This window comes from Cavia porcellus, unplaced genomic scaffold (genome assembly GCF_034190915.1).
Source record: "Cavia porcellus strain 051 isolate PalLab524CR breed Dunkin Hartley unplaced genomic scaffold, mCavPor4.1 scaffold_18, whole genome shotgun sequence".
Classification (NCBI taxonomy): Eukaryota; Metazoa; Chordata; class Mammalia; order Rodentia; family Caviidae; genus Cavia; species Cavia porcellus.
In genome coordinates, this window is record NW_026947501.1 from 53,481,633 (window position 1) to 53,496,480 (window position 14,848).

Sequence of the window (14,848 nt, forward strand, 5' to 3'; positions counted from 1 at the left end):
GCAATCCTCTTGTGGCTCCACATCTCCCATCCATTTGGTGGCTCTGGTGCTGGGTCTAAGCCCTTGCACAGTCATGGAAGTCTCTTCCTTCCCTGATGAGCCCAGCTGCTGTTCTAGTCCACCTGCCCCACCCCGGAGCTGCACCCACCTGGGAAACACTCCTGGGCCCCTCCAGTGTGGGCTGTCTCACTGCACTGTCCTGCCACCCCGGGACCCACGCCCTTGCTGGGACCCTGCTGCAGAGCTCCTGCCACCCTGCCCACTTGCCCTGGCTCACTGTGCTTGCTCAGTGCCCCACTCCTAACTCGTGGTGGTCCCAAGGCTCCCCACACCTTGGCTCTCAGGCCCCCGCCCCCCACGCTGCCTCCTCTGCTTTGCTGGGACCCACAGCTGCCCCTCCCAGCCCAGCCCTCCTTGTACCCGGGATAGCTTCTCAGGAGGTTCCTTTCCTTAGATTCCCAGAGCCCCTCAGGGACCCAAATTCGTGGGTGCCATCACCCATCCAGCATGCCCCCCACTGCCAGTCCTGCACCCCTGGCCCATCTGACTGGGACTCAGCTCTCCTAATGAGCTACACACCATTGACCTCCAGTGGGACCTGGGTCTCTGGAGCGAAGGTGCTATCCCAGTGTGGCCTTGGTCTGCTATGAAGTCACTTGTTCCCAGCCTCACCGTGCCCACTGAGCAGCACAGGCACTGAGCTCAGAGCCCCATCATCCCTCCTCTGGGTTGGGCTCCCATCTGACTCTACCTAGAAGTCCAGGCTCTCGCTAAACAGAGTGAAGGTCCAGGGTGCAGTGTTTACCCAGAACAAGGCCAGAGGTCCAGCCACAGCCCTGCAAAATCTTGGCAGCCAGGACACCCCTGCTTCCCCCAAAGCCACACACACACACACACACACACACACACACACACACACACCACTGCTCCAACCTCCAGCTCCCAGGCCACCCTTGCCTGCTACCACCTTGGGGGCTTGGTGCCCCTGCTTCTCCACTCCCCACAAGGCTCAGTCCCCTCCTCCAGATGCTGTTCAGCACCACTGGCCAAAGGTTATATGACCTCTCATACGTTTAACACTCCGTTTTTGGAAACAAGCGATGGTGACGCTGACAGTGAGCATACATTTAATGCCACAGCACTGTACACTTACAAAGGTGACAATGAAAAACATTTTAGCCCCAAAAGCAGACAAAACTGCACAGCCTGCTGCTGGACCACGCTGTCCCCAGACACTGTGATTTACTCACCAGCTTCCCTCCTGCCCCTGCCCAATGCCAGCTCCAGGGGGGCAGAGCTCTGAGTGTCCCCACCCACACCGGCAGTAGCCCTCAGCACATGGACACCCAGGGTCTGCCGTGGCCCACACTGAGGGCCATCGGGAGCAGTCAGTGCTTTCCCAAAGTGGCCTCTGCTCCTTGCCACCATCAGCCACTCAAGAGCCGCTGACATTTTGGAAGGCGTTCTAAAAATGGCCCTGAAATACAACTTACTCCACACATGGGCCCTGTTGACCCTGCTGGACTGCAGTCCCCAGGGCAGCTTAACAGGGACACAGCAAAGGAATGACCATGGTAAGCCAAGTGGCACAGCCAGACATCCGGAGGGCTTCATCGCTCTGGGGACTCAGTGTCCTTGTTTGTAAACAGGGACAGTCCCACCCCTGGGGAATCGTGGCAAGTGGATGAGCCAGAATGGCAGTGCAAGGCCAGTGTGCTGAAGCTCAGGGCCTCAGCTGCCCCAGGAAGGCCGGCCTGCACCCTGCTCCTGCATCATCAGTACCTACCCTGAGTGCTAGGGTTCTTCCCGCCGCAACTCGGGGTGCAGAGAAACGCGTTTTCCAGATCTGCCTCCAGAGGGCGCCCCACCCCAGCGCTGAGCACCGCCACCTGCTCCCTTCCGTGAGGCTGAGACAGGCATTGCTTTGCAAATAAAGGGGATCCCAGGACCTTGCCCCATTCCAGCCAGGACACCCCACAATCAGCAGCCCTCATCTCACCCAGAGGATGCAATCACCCCAGCACCCAGGACATCTGCACCATGGTCAGAACTCCATACCTCCTGGTTCTGTCACCTACAGGGAACCCCAGGCTCAGAGACAAGCAGTGCATGGTGCAGTGCCTGCAGAGTGGGGGAGCTCAGAGATGGTCATCCAGGTACTCAGGCTGGCATCCTGGGCCCCTGCTCACAAGGCAGCAACAGCCACCCTGCTGCTGGCCTTGCTTGGAGGGCACCTGGCCTGAGGTCCTCCACAGGCAGCTGCAGCCCTGCCCGGGACACATCCCTGGCACCAGACCTGCTGTGTGTGGCCTGGTCTGTGCTCCCCAGAGATCCCACCCCACTCCTGGCTTCAGCCTTCCACGACTGGCAGGATGGGAGGGTCTTATCCCAGAGGGCAGATCAAGTTCTGGGACTGGGCCCTTGGGTTGCCCTGGCATCCCTGGGGTTAGGGGTCACTGCCTCTCTGGCACTTGCAGTGAAGCCACACTGAGCATCTGCTGACTCCCTCAGAAAAGCACACCTGAAACCCATGGGCAACTCACTGCCAAAGCAGATGCCCAGGTAGCAGCTGGCTTTCCCTCTCCCTCAGCACCACAGGACCCCAGTGGCCTTGCTGGTCTTCCGCAAGGGGCAGGAAGTGCATCTGGGTGGTGACGGCCACTGCATGCAGCAGCAGAGCCCACAGGTCTCCAGCATGGCCAGAGCAGGCTGACTTGGGCTCCATGATTACACCCTTGGGTTTCAGCTGCTCCAAAAGTTGGGCCGAGATCACTGGAGCCAGGGAACCTTGGCTGGAACCAAGAAAGTGCCTTCCCTCTCCACAGCTGCTGAGCAGACACAGGGTGCACCTGGTCCTGGGCCCAGAGTTCTAGGGCCAGCTCCATACCTAGGGTTGTGCAGGAGGGCACTGCCCAGCCCTGCACTCACCTGCCAGGTCACCTGCCTGCTGGATTCCCAGTTGCACGTGAGGTGACAGGCAGGTGGCTTGAAGCCCACCCAGGAAGGTACCGGATCTGCCAGGAGGCCTGTGGAATAACTTGGAGGCCACGCTTTGCTTAGTCCCTCTTCTGTGGCAACTGGACCACTGAACGGAATCTCTTCATCTCCTGGGCTACCACATGGGTGGCCACCAGCTTGTTCTGCCCACTTGCCTTTGCAAAGAGGTCCGAGTATATCTTTTTACTGGACTTCGGTGGGCATCAGGGACACCATTAACCAAGACAGACTTTTCCACCGGCTCCCAACTCGTGCACCAGGGTCACCCCCTGGGCACCACCAACCCTGCACATCTTCACCCAAGGCCTCTCCTATCAGGGTCCCCAGGCTCTGCTTCCTTGAGACAAACCCAGTTTTCCCACTGCCACCTTGAGACAAACCCAGTTTTCCCACTGCCACCTTGCTTGTGCCAGGTTGCCTCGCCCACCTGTCCTGGGCAGTGAGCCACCTAGTGGTGCCCATCCCTCTCCGGGGACTTCCGCCCTCTGCAGTGCAGCATGATATGATGGGCCGACCTACAGCTTGGTGTTCAAGTGGAAGAAGGAGGGTGGTGCGTAGGTTGTGCCAGGTGGCATGTGCCAGGTTGGTGAAGCCGGGCCAAGTGTGTGGCGAAGGGCACTGTCAAAGGATGCCGGGGGGAAGTGCATCAGGCCAGCGGCCACGGGTGAGTGGCTGGCAGTGGCCAGGAAGTGGGCCGGGAAGGCCGGGATGACCAGGGGGCTGAAGGGCAGCGCAGCCTGGCCCTTGAGCGGGTCTGGGGTGCCGGCGAAGCTGAGCGGGCAGCGCAGCATGGTGCCCCTGTAGGCCTCTGCTGGGGCCGGCCCCAGGGCCAGCCCCAGGGGCAGGCAGGAGACAGCCATGCTGGGTGCCACGGGTTTGGGCCCACACTCTTTGGTGTCCGCCTCCTTCAGGAAAGGAGACACTGCCCGTAGTTTTTTGCCACCATGAGCAAAGCCCTCGCTATCCAGGCTGCGCTTGTTGCCCAGGCTGGGGCTGCTGGGGACAGTGGGCAGTGGCACAGGGCTGTGGGCAGGGACTTTGGCCATAGGGGTCACCCAGCAGGCTTTGGGCTTAGGGTAGAAGCCGCTCTTTCTGGAGCTGCCTTTGTGGAAGGCAGAGGGGCGGCTGGCATCCCCGCCCCACACCAGCTGGGGCTCCTTGGCCGAAAGCCCCTCTCCTTTGCCTGGGGGCCCCAGCAGCACCCTGTCTTTAAGGTTAGAGAAGAAGTCCCGGGGGTGCTGGCTGATAGGTCTCAGCACCTCCGTGGGGCAGCTGTGGAAAGAACCCATGAAGACGGGGGGTGCGGGGCAGGGGCCCCCTGAAGCCTCCGTCCGCAGGCCACCTCCCAGCGTGTGCAACTCCTCCGGTGGAGCCAGCTGGCGCCCAGAGTGTTCGGCCAGCCCCCTCAGGTTCTGGGAACTCTCTGGGAGTTCCCTTTCAGGGGCCTCTGCCCCGTGCCGACAGCCCTCCTCCTGGCACTGCAAGGCCTCTGCCTTGCTGACCTGAGCCAACAACTTCTTTTTGGCCAGAGGTGACATGACACCATGTGTCTCTTTGCAGTAGAAGGTGGACAGCAGCCTCTTGTAGGCCTCCGGGCAGACACCAGCACCCACAAAGGGCAAGGAGGACCCTGCAGCTGGGCCCAGCCGCTCCGTGCTGTGCCTGGGGGGCTCTTGGCTGGGAAGCGGAGCCAGCTCGGTGGCATCCGTTTTGGTCTTTCCTGGTGTCACCTGGAAGGAGGAAAGGCCAGGCCTCAGGACTGGGGCTGGGCTAGGCATCCTCCCTGGGGACCCAGGGATGGCACAGTCTCGGGGCTACACAGGGCCCCAGTGAGCTCCAGTGCTGTGAGTGGACCCAGGATCAGGATGTGGGGCCTGGTCGGTAGAGTCTATGTGTGGCACCATTCATGGGGACCCATGTCCCTACCTCAGCCCGGATGCAGTTCTGGGGCCCAAGCTGGGAGATCTCCAGCCACAGTCAGGCCGGGAGGAGCTGCAGGGACGGGGTTAGGGGACAGGAGCCAGGATGCTCAGCGCTCACCTGTGCCACCTGCCTCTCCTCCTTGGGCTTCTTTGCCCGCTCAGTGGCCCCGTCGTCCCCCCGAGGCTCCTTGGCCATCTTGTACTGCTTTCTGGGCTTGGAGGGGGGCAGCGGCTTGTCATCCTCCCCCTTCAGGTGCCGCACATACGGGAGCACCAGCCTGCAGAGGAGCCGGGCACGTCCACCAGGAGCCAGGGCCGCTCTGCCCCATCGGCCCACCCGATACCCCACCTCTGCTGCCAACAGGAACCTCTCTTCCTATGGTGCACACAGCCACCTGACTGCCCCTTATCTTCCGTATACCTCCGGGCCCTGGAGGGGCTGCTGCAGGCCAGGCGCAGGGGTACCGACTGCCCAGGCTGCCGGTCCAGTCATCCTGCTCCCGCCGCTGGGCACACATAGGGCAGCTGATGGCGTGCTCCAGCCACCCCCAATCCTGATTCTCACCAAAGCACAGAGGGAAAGCCCAGGGGTCTCAACCCAGTGGCACCGTGGCACCTGGTCCCCTCCCACCTCTCGTAGTGGCGCCGTGTGCACGTGGCCGCACTCGTGCTGCCCGGGCTGCCCCCCAGCTCGTCGTACACATTCTTCCAGAGGCGGCGACCAGTCACCTGCAAAGGCGGCTGGTGAGGCCAGGGCCGAAACAGAACTGTGGGTGAAGGTACCCTCCCTCCCCACCTCCCACAGTGCCCCTTGAGGGGCCACCTGGCTGACTGCTGGCCCAAGCAGCTCAGGCGCACCAGCAGGAACAGATGGGCAAGCAGAGAACCTGCTTACAGAGGCAAAGCGCCCACAGCCAGGGCTGGGACCAGGGATCCTGGCTCTGCCTCTTCTGCCTGCAGGCCAAGACGGCCCTGCCACTTGCCTCAATTCCCTGCCTCTCCTGGAGTGCGGTGGGATGTGCCAGGGGAGGTGATGGGCATGGACATGGAGGGGTCTCCCCAGCCAGCTTACCAGCTCATAGGCCCCCAGCTTCTCCACCGCCTTGTAGATCTTCCACAGGTTAACTAGAGGGAGGGGACAGGCCAGAGCAGCAGTCAGTCTCGGTAGTCCCCCACACCCACGCCAGGCCTCACGATGCTAAAGAGCAGGCTGGGCCCAAGTGCGGCTGCCTGAAGCCCACAGAGATGGAATCTGGCTCTGCCTCTACTAGCCCCAGCCTGCAGGGAGGCATCTTGGGACGTCCCTCAGGTGGGCGGCACCTAGGTCCCCCCGGAGTGAGGAGCGGGCCCCGCTGCCCCGTCAGGAAGGGGTCCCCTGCTTGGCCCCCTCTTCCCCCAGGGGCCCTCCCTGCACCCCAGGAACGCACTCTGCTTGAAGCCAAGATGGGGTACCCTCTCGATGGGTGTGTGTCGCTCCTTCATGAACTTGTAGAGGCTGACCAGGAAGGCCTGCTCTTCCTCCCGCTCCCCACCTGCCTCGGGGGAGTCCTGGGGAAAGAAGGGAGGCGTGTGGTTGGGCCTGGGGGCCAGGGCTGAGCATCAGTGTTGGCCACTGGGTGTGTGGGGGAGAGGTGCCAGCCCCTGCCCAGGCTCCCAGAACATCCAACCTCCTGCCCTGGGCTACAGTGACGGTTGCTGGGTCACACAGGCAAGGGTGCCAGGTGCCAGCTGCAGGGGCCCAATGGCCAGGACAGGGCCCAGAGCCCAAGGCCACATCTCCAGGGCCCCAGGCATCCCTGCCCTCACTGGGTGGGGATCGTGTCTATCTTGCTCTGAATTTGTTCTGTCTTCGACTTGGCTGCTCTACCAGTTCCTGGGAGGTGCGCTCAATATCCCCAGGCCCCCAGGGTAAAAGCAGGTGCTCTGTGCTTCTGGGCACCATGGGGCCACTCTCCCAGGCAGTGTCCACCCAGCCTTGGCCACTGCTGCTGGATTGATGAGTATAAACACGGGGCCTCTGCCGGCTCTGCAATCAGTGCCAGGTCATCTTCGTTTAAGAGTTGGGTCTACTACTTAATCTATGTTTGAAGCCCACTGTCCAGTGCCCAGCTCTTGCACCTTCCAAGCAGGCCACGGGTGCCCTATGGGGTCAGGGACAGATATGTGTCTCCCTCTAAGAGTTTGCCGGGGCTGTGAGTCCCCTGGAGGCTGTGCTCGGGCTGAGGGTGGCAGGGACAAGGTCCTGGGCGTCACTGGACTTACCTCTAGCTGGATGGGGCTCTGGCTCCTGCTCTGCTCACCATCAGGATTGGGGGACGCAGGGGCATCTAGGGGGTCACCCTCCTCAGACGGCTTCCTTTTTCCTCTGATAGGGGGTGCTGCTGGGAGAGAGGGAAGGACAAAAGGGGAGAGGGCATGTGAGACTCGGGTAGGGGAGCAGATAGAGAGAACCCATCCTGCCGTCCTGGCTGCGGTCTGCCAGCGTGGTGTGTGTGTGTCCTCTGCCTGCCCTTGGTGGTGTGTCCAGACCACACACGTATGTACACTTGTGCATACTCTCGGGGCTCACCCTGGCCCTCAGCCCCCTTCCTCTCCCCTCCTTGGCCCTCTCCACTCTACCCCTCCCATCCCAGCCCTCTCATCCCCAAAGGAACTGCTAAATCTCAGGACAAGTCCAGGGCTGGACAGGGCTGAGTCTCCAAAACCTCCCCTGTCCACCTGGAGGGTCCTGCAAAGGCTTCCAAGTCTGTGGCCCCAGACACCCAGCTGTCTACACCATCTCCTGCAGGAATTATCCAGCAGGGACCCTGTGTCCATCGCAGGGACTCCTGGCCTTTCCTTGAGCATGTGCAATGCTCAGCCACGGCTGCCTATGCCTTGTGCTGCCCTCCAGGACATGACTTGTGAGGGACCCTGGTCCAGTCCTTGGTGGCCCCTGGCTTCCCGCTCCTGTCCCACTGACCTCAACGTCTCAGCATCACCCTAACTGAGGTGCCATTGCTTGTCCACCTCTGAGCCCTCAGTGAGGCCTCCAGGCCCCATGACAGGAGCCAGGGAAGCAGGGAGGGCTGAGGCCCCTGAGGGGCCCGGGCTGCGCTCCCAAAGGCGGCCTCGTGCCAATCTGCAAAAACTGCACTCCAGCCATGGCAGAGACACACCGCAGGCTGCCAGTGCCCCGGGCACCGGGAAGCCACACCTCGTGACAACCTTCCTGCCGGCCTTCTTTCTGCTCCATCTGGCTTGCTGGAAACTTGCAAAACGTTACCTCCATCCCAGCGTCTCCCTTGGAACCACAAACGTCAACCAACCCAGCAGCCAGTGTTAGAATTGGGCCACCAAGCAGCCTCCATCTGACAGCTGACCCCAGAGGTGCAGAACAGCTGCAGGTGCTCACGCGTGTCCCACGTGACTCCTCGGTCAGTGTCCCTGCCTCCCCCCCCCTCTTGTACAGTCACAGGAGGGGTTATTTTGTTTTTTCAGACAGGGTCCCACTATGTGGTCCAAGTTGGCTTTGAACTCATTATGCAGCCCAGGCTGGCCTTGAACTCACAGTGATCCTCCTGCCTCAGCCTCCTGAGTGCTGGGATTATAGGTGAGACCACCACACCAGCTGGAAATGAGACTCCTGAGTTTTTTGCTAACTCTCCATCGTCAGCCTTCTCTTCCCTCTCTGCTCTCCCACCCCTAACCCACACTGTACCCCACAGACCCCTGCGCCACAGATCCTGGGTCTTTCTGAGTGGGACTTGGGCTTCTCCATGCTTCCTTCCTGCACATCACTCTCCCTGGGGTTCAGAGAGAGGAGGCTCAACCAAGCAGTGTCACAAGTCCCAGCTGCTGGGGAAGCTGAGGCAAGAGGGTTGCTTGAGCCTACAAGTTTGAGGCCAGCCTGGGTGACATACCGAGATCCTTACTTGGGCTCAAAACAGAACAAAAGTCGGGTGACTGGGCCAGATCCCTGGGAGAACATTTTAAAGACCCTGATGCTCAAGGTCTTGCTTGGGACGCTGGAACTGAAAGCTCCCCAGGGTAAATAGGCTGGGTAGGCACCTCTGTTCCTTCCTGGTTCGGTTCTAGGACTCTAGCTCTCTGCCTGGGCTGCTGAGCACAGGGAAAAATCACCTGGCGACAGGCACTCGGGTTACCTGGAAAGGAGGTCATCAGCCGGAGCTTGTCAGCCCCAGCTGGGGCAGGGACCGGGGCCGCACAGGGAGGCACTCTCCTCTCCTGTCCTGCAGAGTCCCCAGATGAACCTGGTCCTGTCCTCCGCATGCAGAGCTGGTGAGCTCTGTCCTGGCAGGGCCTGGGCTGGGGACCCAGGAGGGTCCTCTCCTCACTTCTCCACAGTGCCCTCCATCCCGTCCCTGGCAGCCCTCATTTCTCCTTCCCCAACCTGGGGGCCAGACCCAGGTTCCATTTATAAATCCAGGTTATCCTGAGTTGTAAAAAGGCTTCTGCTATGAAAAATAATTTCGAGTCCCACTGCCATGTGTCTGTACTGGTCCTCCAGTCTCCCCTAATCCCTCCCTCCCTGACCATTTATCAATCTAGGTTCCATATCCTGGCCCCACTATAGATCCAACTAATTTCTACAAAGGGTCCTGGCCAGGAGTGATGGCACATTCATGTAATCCTGGCACTCAGGAGGCTGAGGCAGGAGGATCACTGCGAGCCTGAGGCCAGCCTGGGCTACACAGTGAGTTCCCACCCAGCTAAACTACACAGCAAGTGCTCTGCACAAGAACGCCATCAGACATGACTTCTCCCATGGGGGACACCAGCCGCAGAGGGACTGACACTGCACTGTTTACCCAGAACACATCAGGAATCTCCTCTGCCATGGTTCCCGTTGGCTGTGGTCCTCACGGATGCCCTCCCTGTCGTAGATGCCAGCATCTGCATACTCAGTTTTAATTTTGGGTGGCTTTGTGCAACAGTTGGCTCTTGGGTGTGTGGCCTCCCAATTTCACTCTTACTACATGCCCATCTGAACTGGTGGGGAACTGGGTTACCTTCCTTGAAAAAAGCGCCCGTCAGGTTTTGATTGGATGGCAGGTAACTTCAGAAGCTACTCTGAGGAGAAACAACCGCTTTGCGACTCCACCTCTTTCTTTGCAGGACCACAGGTCCCCATGGACTCTGCCCAGTCCCCTTGGTCCCCTCGGCAGCTGGGGTCCCCTCCCGAGGCCTCCGCACTGCTCCTGCCTAGGACCCCGTAGCCGCTGTCTAAGTCACAGCTGGTAAGGGGTCAGAGGAGCCCAGATTGCGAAGGCAGGACCTCCCTCCGTGTCCTCATATCACTGGCCTGGCGGTCACAACCCCAGGGGAGGAGCCCAGGCTCTGGACCCACTCCTGGGCGAGGCGGGGAGCTGGGGTGGTGCTACCATGGCCCCTCCTGGATTATGAATCTGGTCTCTCTAGAGAGTGCATCTCAGTGACAGCAGGGTCACTGGCTCATTCTGATGCCCCACCAAAGCCGCCCAAAGCCACCGCGTTCTCAGCCATTCCAAATTCCCTTTCCCTGCCACGTGCTCCACCTCCCCACATCAGTGCCCCGGCCACTGCCAGACAGGTATCTTGCTTTTTTAAAAATTTAAATTTTTGGGCTGGGGATTTAGCTCAGCGGCATAAGCGCCTGCCTTGCAAGCAGGCAGTCGTGAGTTCAATCCCCGAGCCTGATAAAAAGGAAAAAGACAAATAAATAAATAAATTTTTACAAATCCATGTTTACAAGACAGAAAGATTCCACTCTCATGGGGAGTCAGCAGAAGGACACCACACTTCACTCTGTGTCCCCTTCCCTCTTCCCCTCTGCCTCCTCCTTCCATCTCTTGGTCCTCTTCCTTTTAAGAAAAATCTACCTCTCTGCTTCCTATTATCTATTTTTTATTTTGATCTTTTTTATCCTTTGGGTTTCTTATATAAGAGAAACCTTGTGATATTTAAGCTGCCTATCTGATTTATTTCACTTAACACTGTGGCCTCAAGGTGCCTCCATTTCCCTACAAATGACTCGATTTATCCTTTTTCATAGCAGAGTAGTACTCTACCTTGTATGTGCCTTACCCAATCTTCCCAGCCATCTAACAGCCGAGAGGCTCAGAGAGGTTAAGTAACCTGCCTGAAGTCACAACTTCCCAGTGACAGAGCTAGGATTCAGAACTGGAGAGGTCTGACTGCCCAAGGCCCTGAATCCTAGGGATTCAGAGGGATTTTTGTTTTGTTTTATAAACAGGAAGACTCTGGTCTGTGCTGAGAGGGTAAAAACATGCCCACTTTCCCCTAGTGGATCAACTCAATGGACAGGAGTTGGTTGGTGTGGGCTGTTGGTCAGCCAGGCCCCACACTGCAGGCTGGAGCGAGGGTTCTGACCCTTGTCCCCTGTGAATTGATTTCCCTGACCTTGGTGGCCCCATCTTTGAATAAGGGCACTGTTGCCCTAATCTTGAGGGAGGAAGAAAAACACTATTTAGATTCCTTTCAGAGCTTCCACCTGCTGCCCAGTGGAGGGGTGGGCCCAGCCCCAGCCCACCAGGGCCAGGGCTTCCAAGACAGGAGCCACAGACCCAGCAGGGCAGGGGGAGCTGGAGGCTGCCTCGGCTGGGGCAGGCGTCACACGGTGCATCTTTCACCAGCTCAGTCACCGCTCCTGCTCCTCAGCCTTTCCGGACTCAGTGGGCAGCATTTTCAGCAAACAGGTCAGTGTATGTGCCAAGGCGTGCCTCATCGGTCACCTGCCTGTCCTGCCCACAACCTCCACAGCACTGCGCTGCCCCTTGAGGGCTTCCCAGCCTCACTGTGTGGCACCAGCACACTCCTCTCCGCCCCTCGCCGGCCCCACTAACCCTTGGTACAGGGGAAAGGAAGTGACACTTCCTTTCATGAAAAGTCACCAACCAAGAACACTGCCGCAATTACATGACAATAGCACTGAGCGCACAGCCCCACCCCCTCGGCCCAGGTTGTGGGCTTAAATTTCTCTGAGCCCAAACAATGACAGCCTTTGAGGTGGCCGGTCCACTCCATGGCTCTGGAGCCAGCTGCCCGCAGAGTCCAGTTGTGGAGCTTGCACAGCGATGAGGGGAAACCTTTCGGGACATGCCAAGGGCCAGCGCTCTGGACGGGGCGAGGGAGCCCATCGCAGCACCTCCCTGGGGAGGGGAGAGGGCCAGGATAGGGCAGCCTGCCAGCTCCCAAGGCCCACTGTGGCTTCCTGCTCTTTACCAGCTCTGACGTCCCGAAAGATCCCATCCCAGGATGGGATGGGGTGGTGAGAGCAGCAATCCGGGAGTTGGTAAGGGACTCTGGCACGATGTCGCCCCACAGCAGAGGCACTGCCACACCTTCCCTACCTTTCCTCTCTGCCCCTGCTCCCAACCAACCCCATGTGGCTCTCCAAGCTAGACCGTGCCCCGGGTCTACCTAGAAGGGAGGTGAGGACCTCCAGGCCAGGCACCCGGTGCCCCACCCTGGGAAACAGGAGGCCACAATGAAGAGACAGGGGCCCGGAGTCTTGGAGCCCCATTCCTCACCCCCTGCCAGACCAGAGCTGCTCTCTATGCCTCAGTTTATCTGACTGTAAATCAAAGCTGGAGGCCTCCTTCTAAGACCATTTCTACCTCTGTCACATCAAGTTCCAGGTCGGGATTGGACACTGCACCATGCCACCTGCGGGCACAGAGCCTCCCACAGGTGTGGCTGTTCCAAGGTGAGGGTGAGCAGAGAAACACCCATTACCCTCCACTGAGTCCCAGGCCTCTCCTTGCTGCCCAAGACTCCGGGCAAACCAGGAGACCTGGGCCGGATCGGAGTAAAAACTGGGGACCCCGACCCTTCCTGGGACACTGCATGGGTCGGGGGTGCGCGCCCGGGTTGCATCCCCGGCCGGGCTCCATCCCCGGCCGGGCTCCCTGCGAGACCGAACTCCTTTCCTTCTCGGCGCCCACAATCTGCACTCGACCCTGCTCCCCTTCGCGCCTCGGGAGGCCCGAGAAGACCCCCAACCCTTCCGGGCCCCGGGAGGGAAAGGAAAGGGAAAGAAAGGCAGAAGAAAGGGGCGCAGGGGGGAAAACGGGCCGGGGAGGCGGGCTGCAGAAGAAAAGCGGAGGAGGAGAGAAGCGAAAAAGGGAAGAGAGAAGAGAAAGAGCCCGGTAGGGGCCGGGAGCGCGCGGGGGGCTCGGCCGGGCCGAAAGCGGAACCGTGGATTCTTCAAAGCCCCCGGGCGACTTCTCCGCCCCGCGCGGCCGCTTTCGGGAAACGGCGGCGGCGTGGAAAGCGCCCCGCGCGCGGCGCCCCCTCTCGGTTCTCAGAAGCGCGGGGCTGTCACGGGGGAGGCGGCCGGGGCCCGGAGGCTGCTGTCACAGCCGTCACAACAAATTCGCTGAGCCCAGCTCGAGATTGAAACCGCAGCAGGAAGTGGGATGACAGCGCGCGCGGGCTCGGACGGAGGAGAGTTTCGAGATAAGCGCCCGGGAAGCCCCTGGCCGCCCCAAACTTTCTGTCTTTCCTTTTTTTTTTTTTTTCTTGAAGCTTGCCCGCAGACATCCAGGCCTTACCCTCCCGCGTCTCCCGTGAGGGTCCGGGGTCGTTCCGGGCGCCCCCGCTAACTCCGAGCCCTCCCCGGCCCGCCTCAATTTCCCCCAAAGCCGCACCCACGGCCGTGCGCGGGATCCCGGCGCCTTGTCCTTCGTCCTCCCCGCGGGGCCGCCCAGCCCTGCCCCGAGCAGCCCAGTCGCTCACCCATGGCCCGCGAGATCCCGCGTCGCCCGCCCGAGGACCCTCCACGCGCACAACTCCCGGGCTCCGCGCTCTTGGCGCGACTGGCTCCCAGCGCCGCTCGCCGGCCACCTCCCCGCGGCCCCGCCCCGCCAGGGCCCCGCCCAGGCCCGCTCTGGGCTCTCATTGGCTAGTCCAGTTCTTTATAGCCGGCGAGGTCCACCCCTTAGACCCAAGGAAGTCTGGGAGTTGTAGTTGAGCGTTCCCTTCCACTGGTTTAGACTGGGACTCTAATCCAGCCATCTCACCTAAAGTGGCTGAAGTACGACACCCAGGGGTCATTGCTGCCCTAAATCTCAATTTCCTAGAGGCAAAAATAGAGTCTTGCAAAAAAAAAAAAAAAGTCCATGTACTGAGGGTGGCGTGTGGTGGAGCAAAGCACTTGTGACTTAGACCTGAAGTAGCCCTGGGCATTTCCCAGCCATCAACCTAGGAGCCGAGGGATTAGTGTTACCCTCACAGGGACTAAACTAGCAAGCCTGGGCCTAAGCTCTGCTCTGCAGGGTTCCAGAAAGGCCTGATGTCCCAGGTCTGCCCTTGGTGGCCAATATTCAAAATATCATCACAGAGTAGCTGCTACAAACTGAGCAATGCAAAGCGCCCAGCTGAGGAAGAAGAGGGTGAGTACAGGCAGGAGGAGGTCCCCAGGCAGCCATGGAGGTCACAGAGGAGACCGAGCCTTGGCATTTAACAGCATTATGTCTCACGGTGTGGCTACCTATGATTTGACTTGAACTGTGTTCCCAGCACACAGCAGGTACACAAAAACTGTGCCAAGGGATTTAATACCCACAGTGGCTCTGTGCACTGCACAGTATTGTGATTCATCTTTGTAGGGTACAACTGAGGTTTGAGAGGTCCATGAGCTCAGGTAATCCAGCTGGTAAGAGGCAGAGCTGCAGCTAAACCCAGGCACCGAGGCTCGGTAGAGGAGTCCCGGTACCTGGAACCCACCCACCTGTGGGCCCCTGTCACCAGGCTGCTGCTGGGTGGCCTTGCCTAACACATGGGCCCTTGCCCTTTGGCCCTCGAAGAGCAGCTGCTTCCCACTCACCTGGGGCTGACAGCTCGTAGGTGGTTTTGTCAGAGCCACGCTCTGCAGGTTGGGCAACAGCCTTCTCATTATCGATATGTAAAAATGCCCAGTGATTGCA

General features: G+C 60.0%; 1 protein-coding gene across 6 annotated transcripts; it reads right to left on the reverse strand.

Moving 5' to 3' along the window:
- Window positions 1–1,110: 1,110 nt before the first annotated feature.
- Arid5a (AT-rich interaction domain 5A) lies at window positions 1,111–13,781 on the reverse strand. 6 transcript variants are annotated; one of them, XM_063229936.1, is made up of 7 exons: window positions 13,659–13,781; window positions 7,182–7,297; window positions 6,347–6,467; window positions 5,992–6,044; window positions 5,551–5,648; window positions 5,038–5,197; window positions 1,111–4,727 (listed from the first exon to the last, which is right to left on the reverse strand). In XM_063229936.1, exons 1-7 carry the CDS (start codon window positions 13,660–13,662, stop codon window positions 3,513–3,515), a joined length of 1,767 nt encoding a protein of 588 aa, XP_063086006.1. In that variant the 5' UTR covers window positions 13,663–13,781; the 3' UTR covers window positions 1,111–3,512. The 6 variants fall into 6 exon arrangements, with proteins under 6 accessions (XP_063086006.1, XP_003471748.3, XP_063086009.1 ...); XM_003471700.4 differs by having other exon boundaries at window positions 7,182–7,300; window positions 13,659–13,776; XM_063229939.1 differs by lacking the exons at window positions 5,551–5,648; window positions 6,347–6,467.
- Window positions 13,782–14,848: the final 1,067 nt, after the last annotated feature.

What these genes read in the sequence shown, in the direction of transcription:
- Arid5a (XM_003471700.4), bottom strand. An exon ending in ACACGGCGCCACTACGAGAG is followed by an intron (nt 5,198 to 5,550) that starts GTGGGAGGGGAC and finishes GCTCCTCTGCAG; the next exon opens with GCTGGTGCTCCCGTATGTGC. An exon ending in AGGAGAGGCAGGTGGCACAG is followed by an intron (nt 4,728 to 5,037) that starts GTGAGCGCTGAG and finishes TCCTCCTTCCAG; the next exon opens with GTGACACCAGGAAAGACCAA.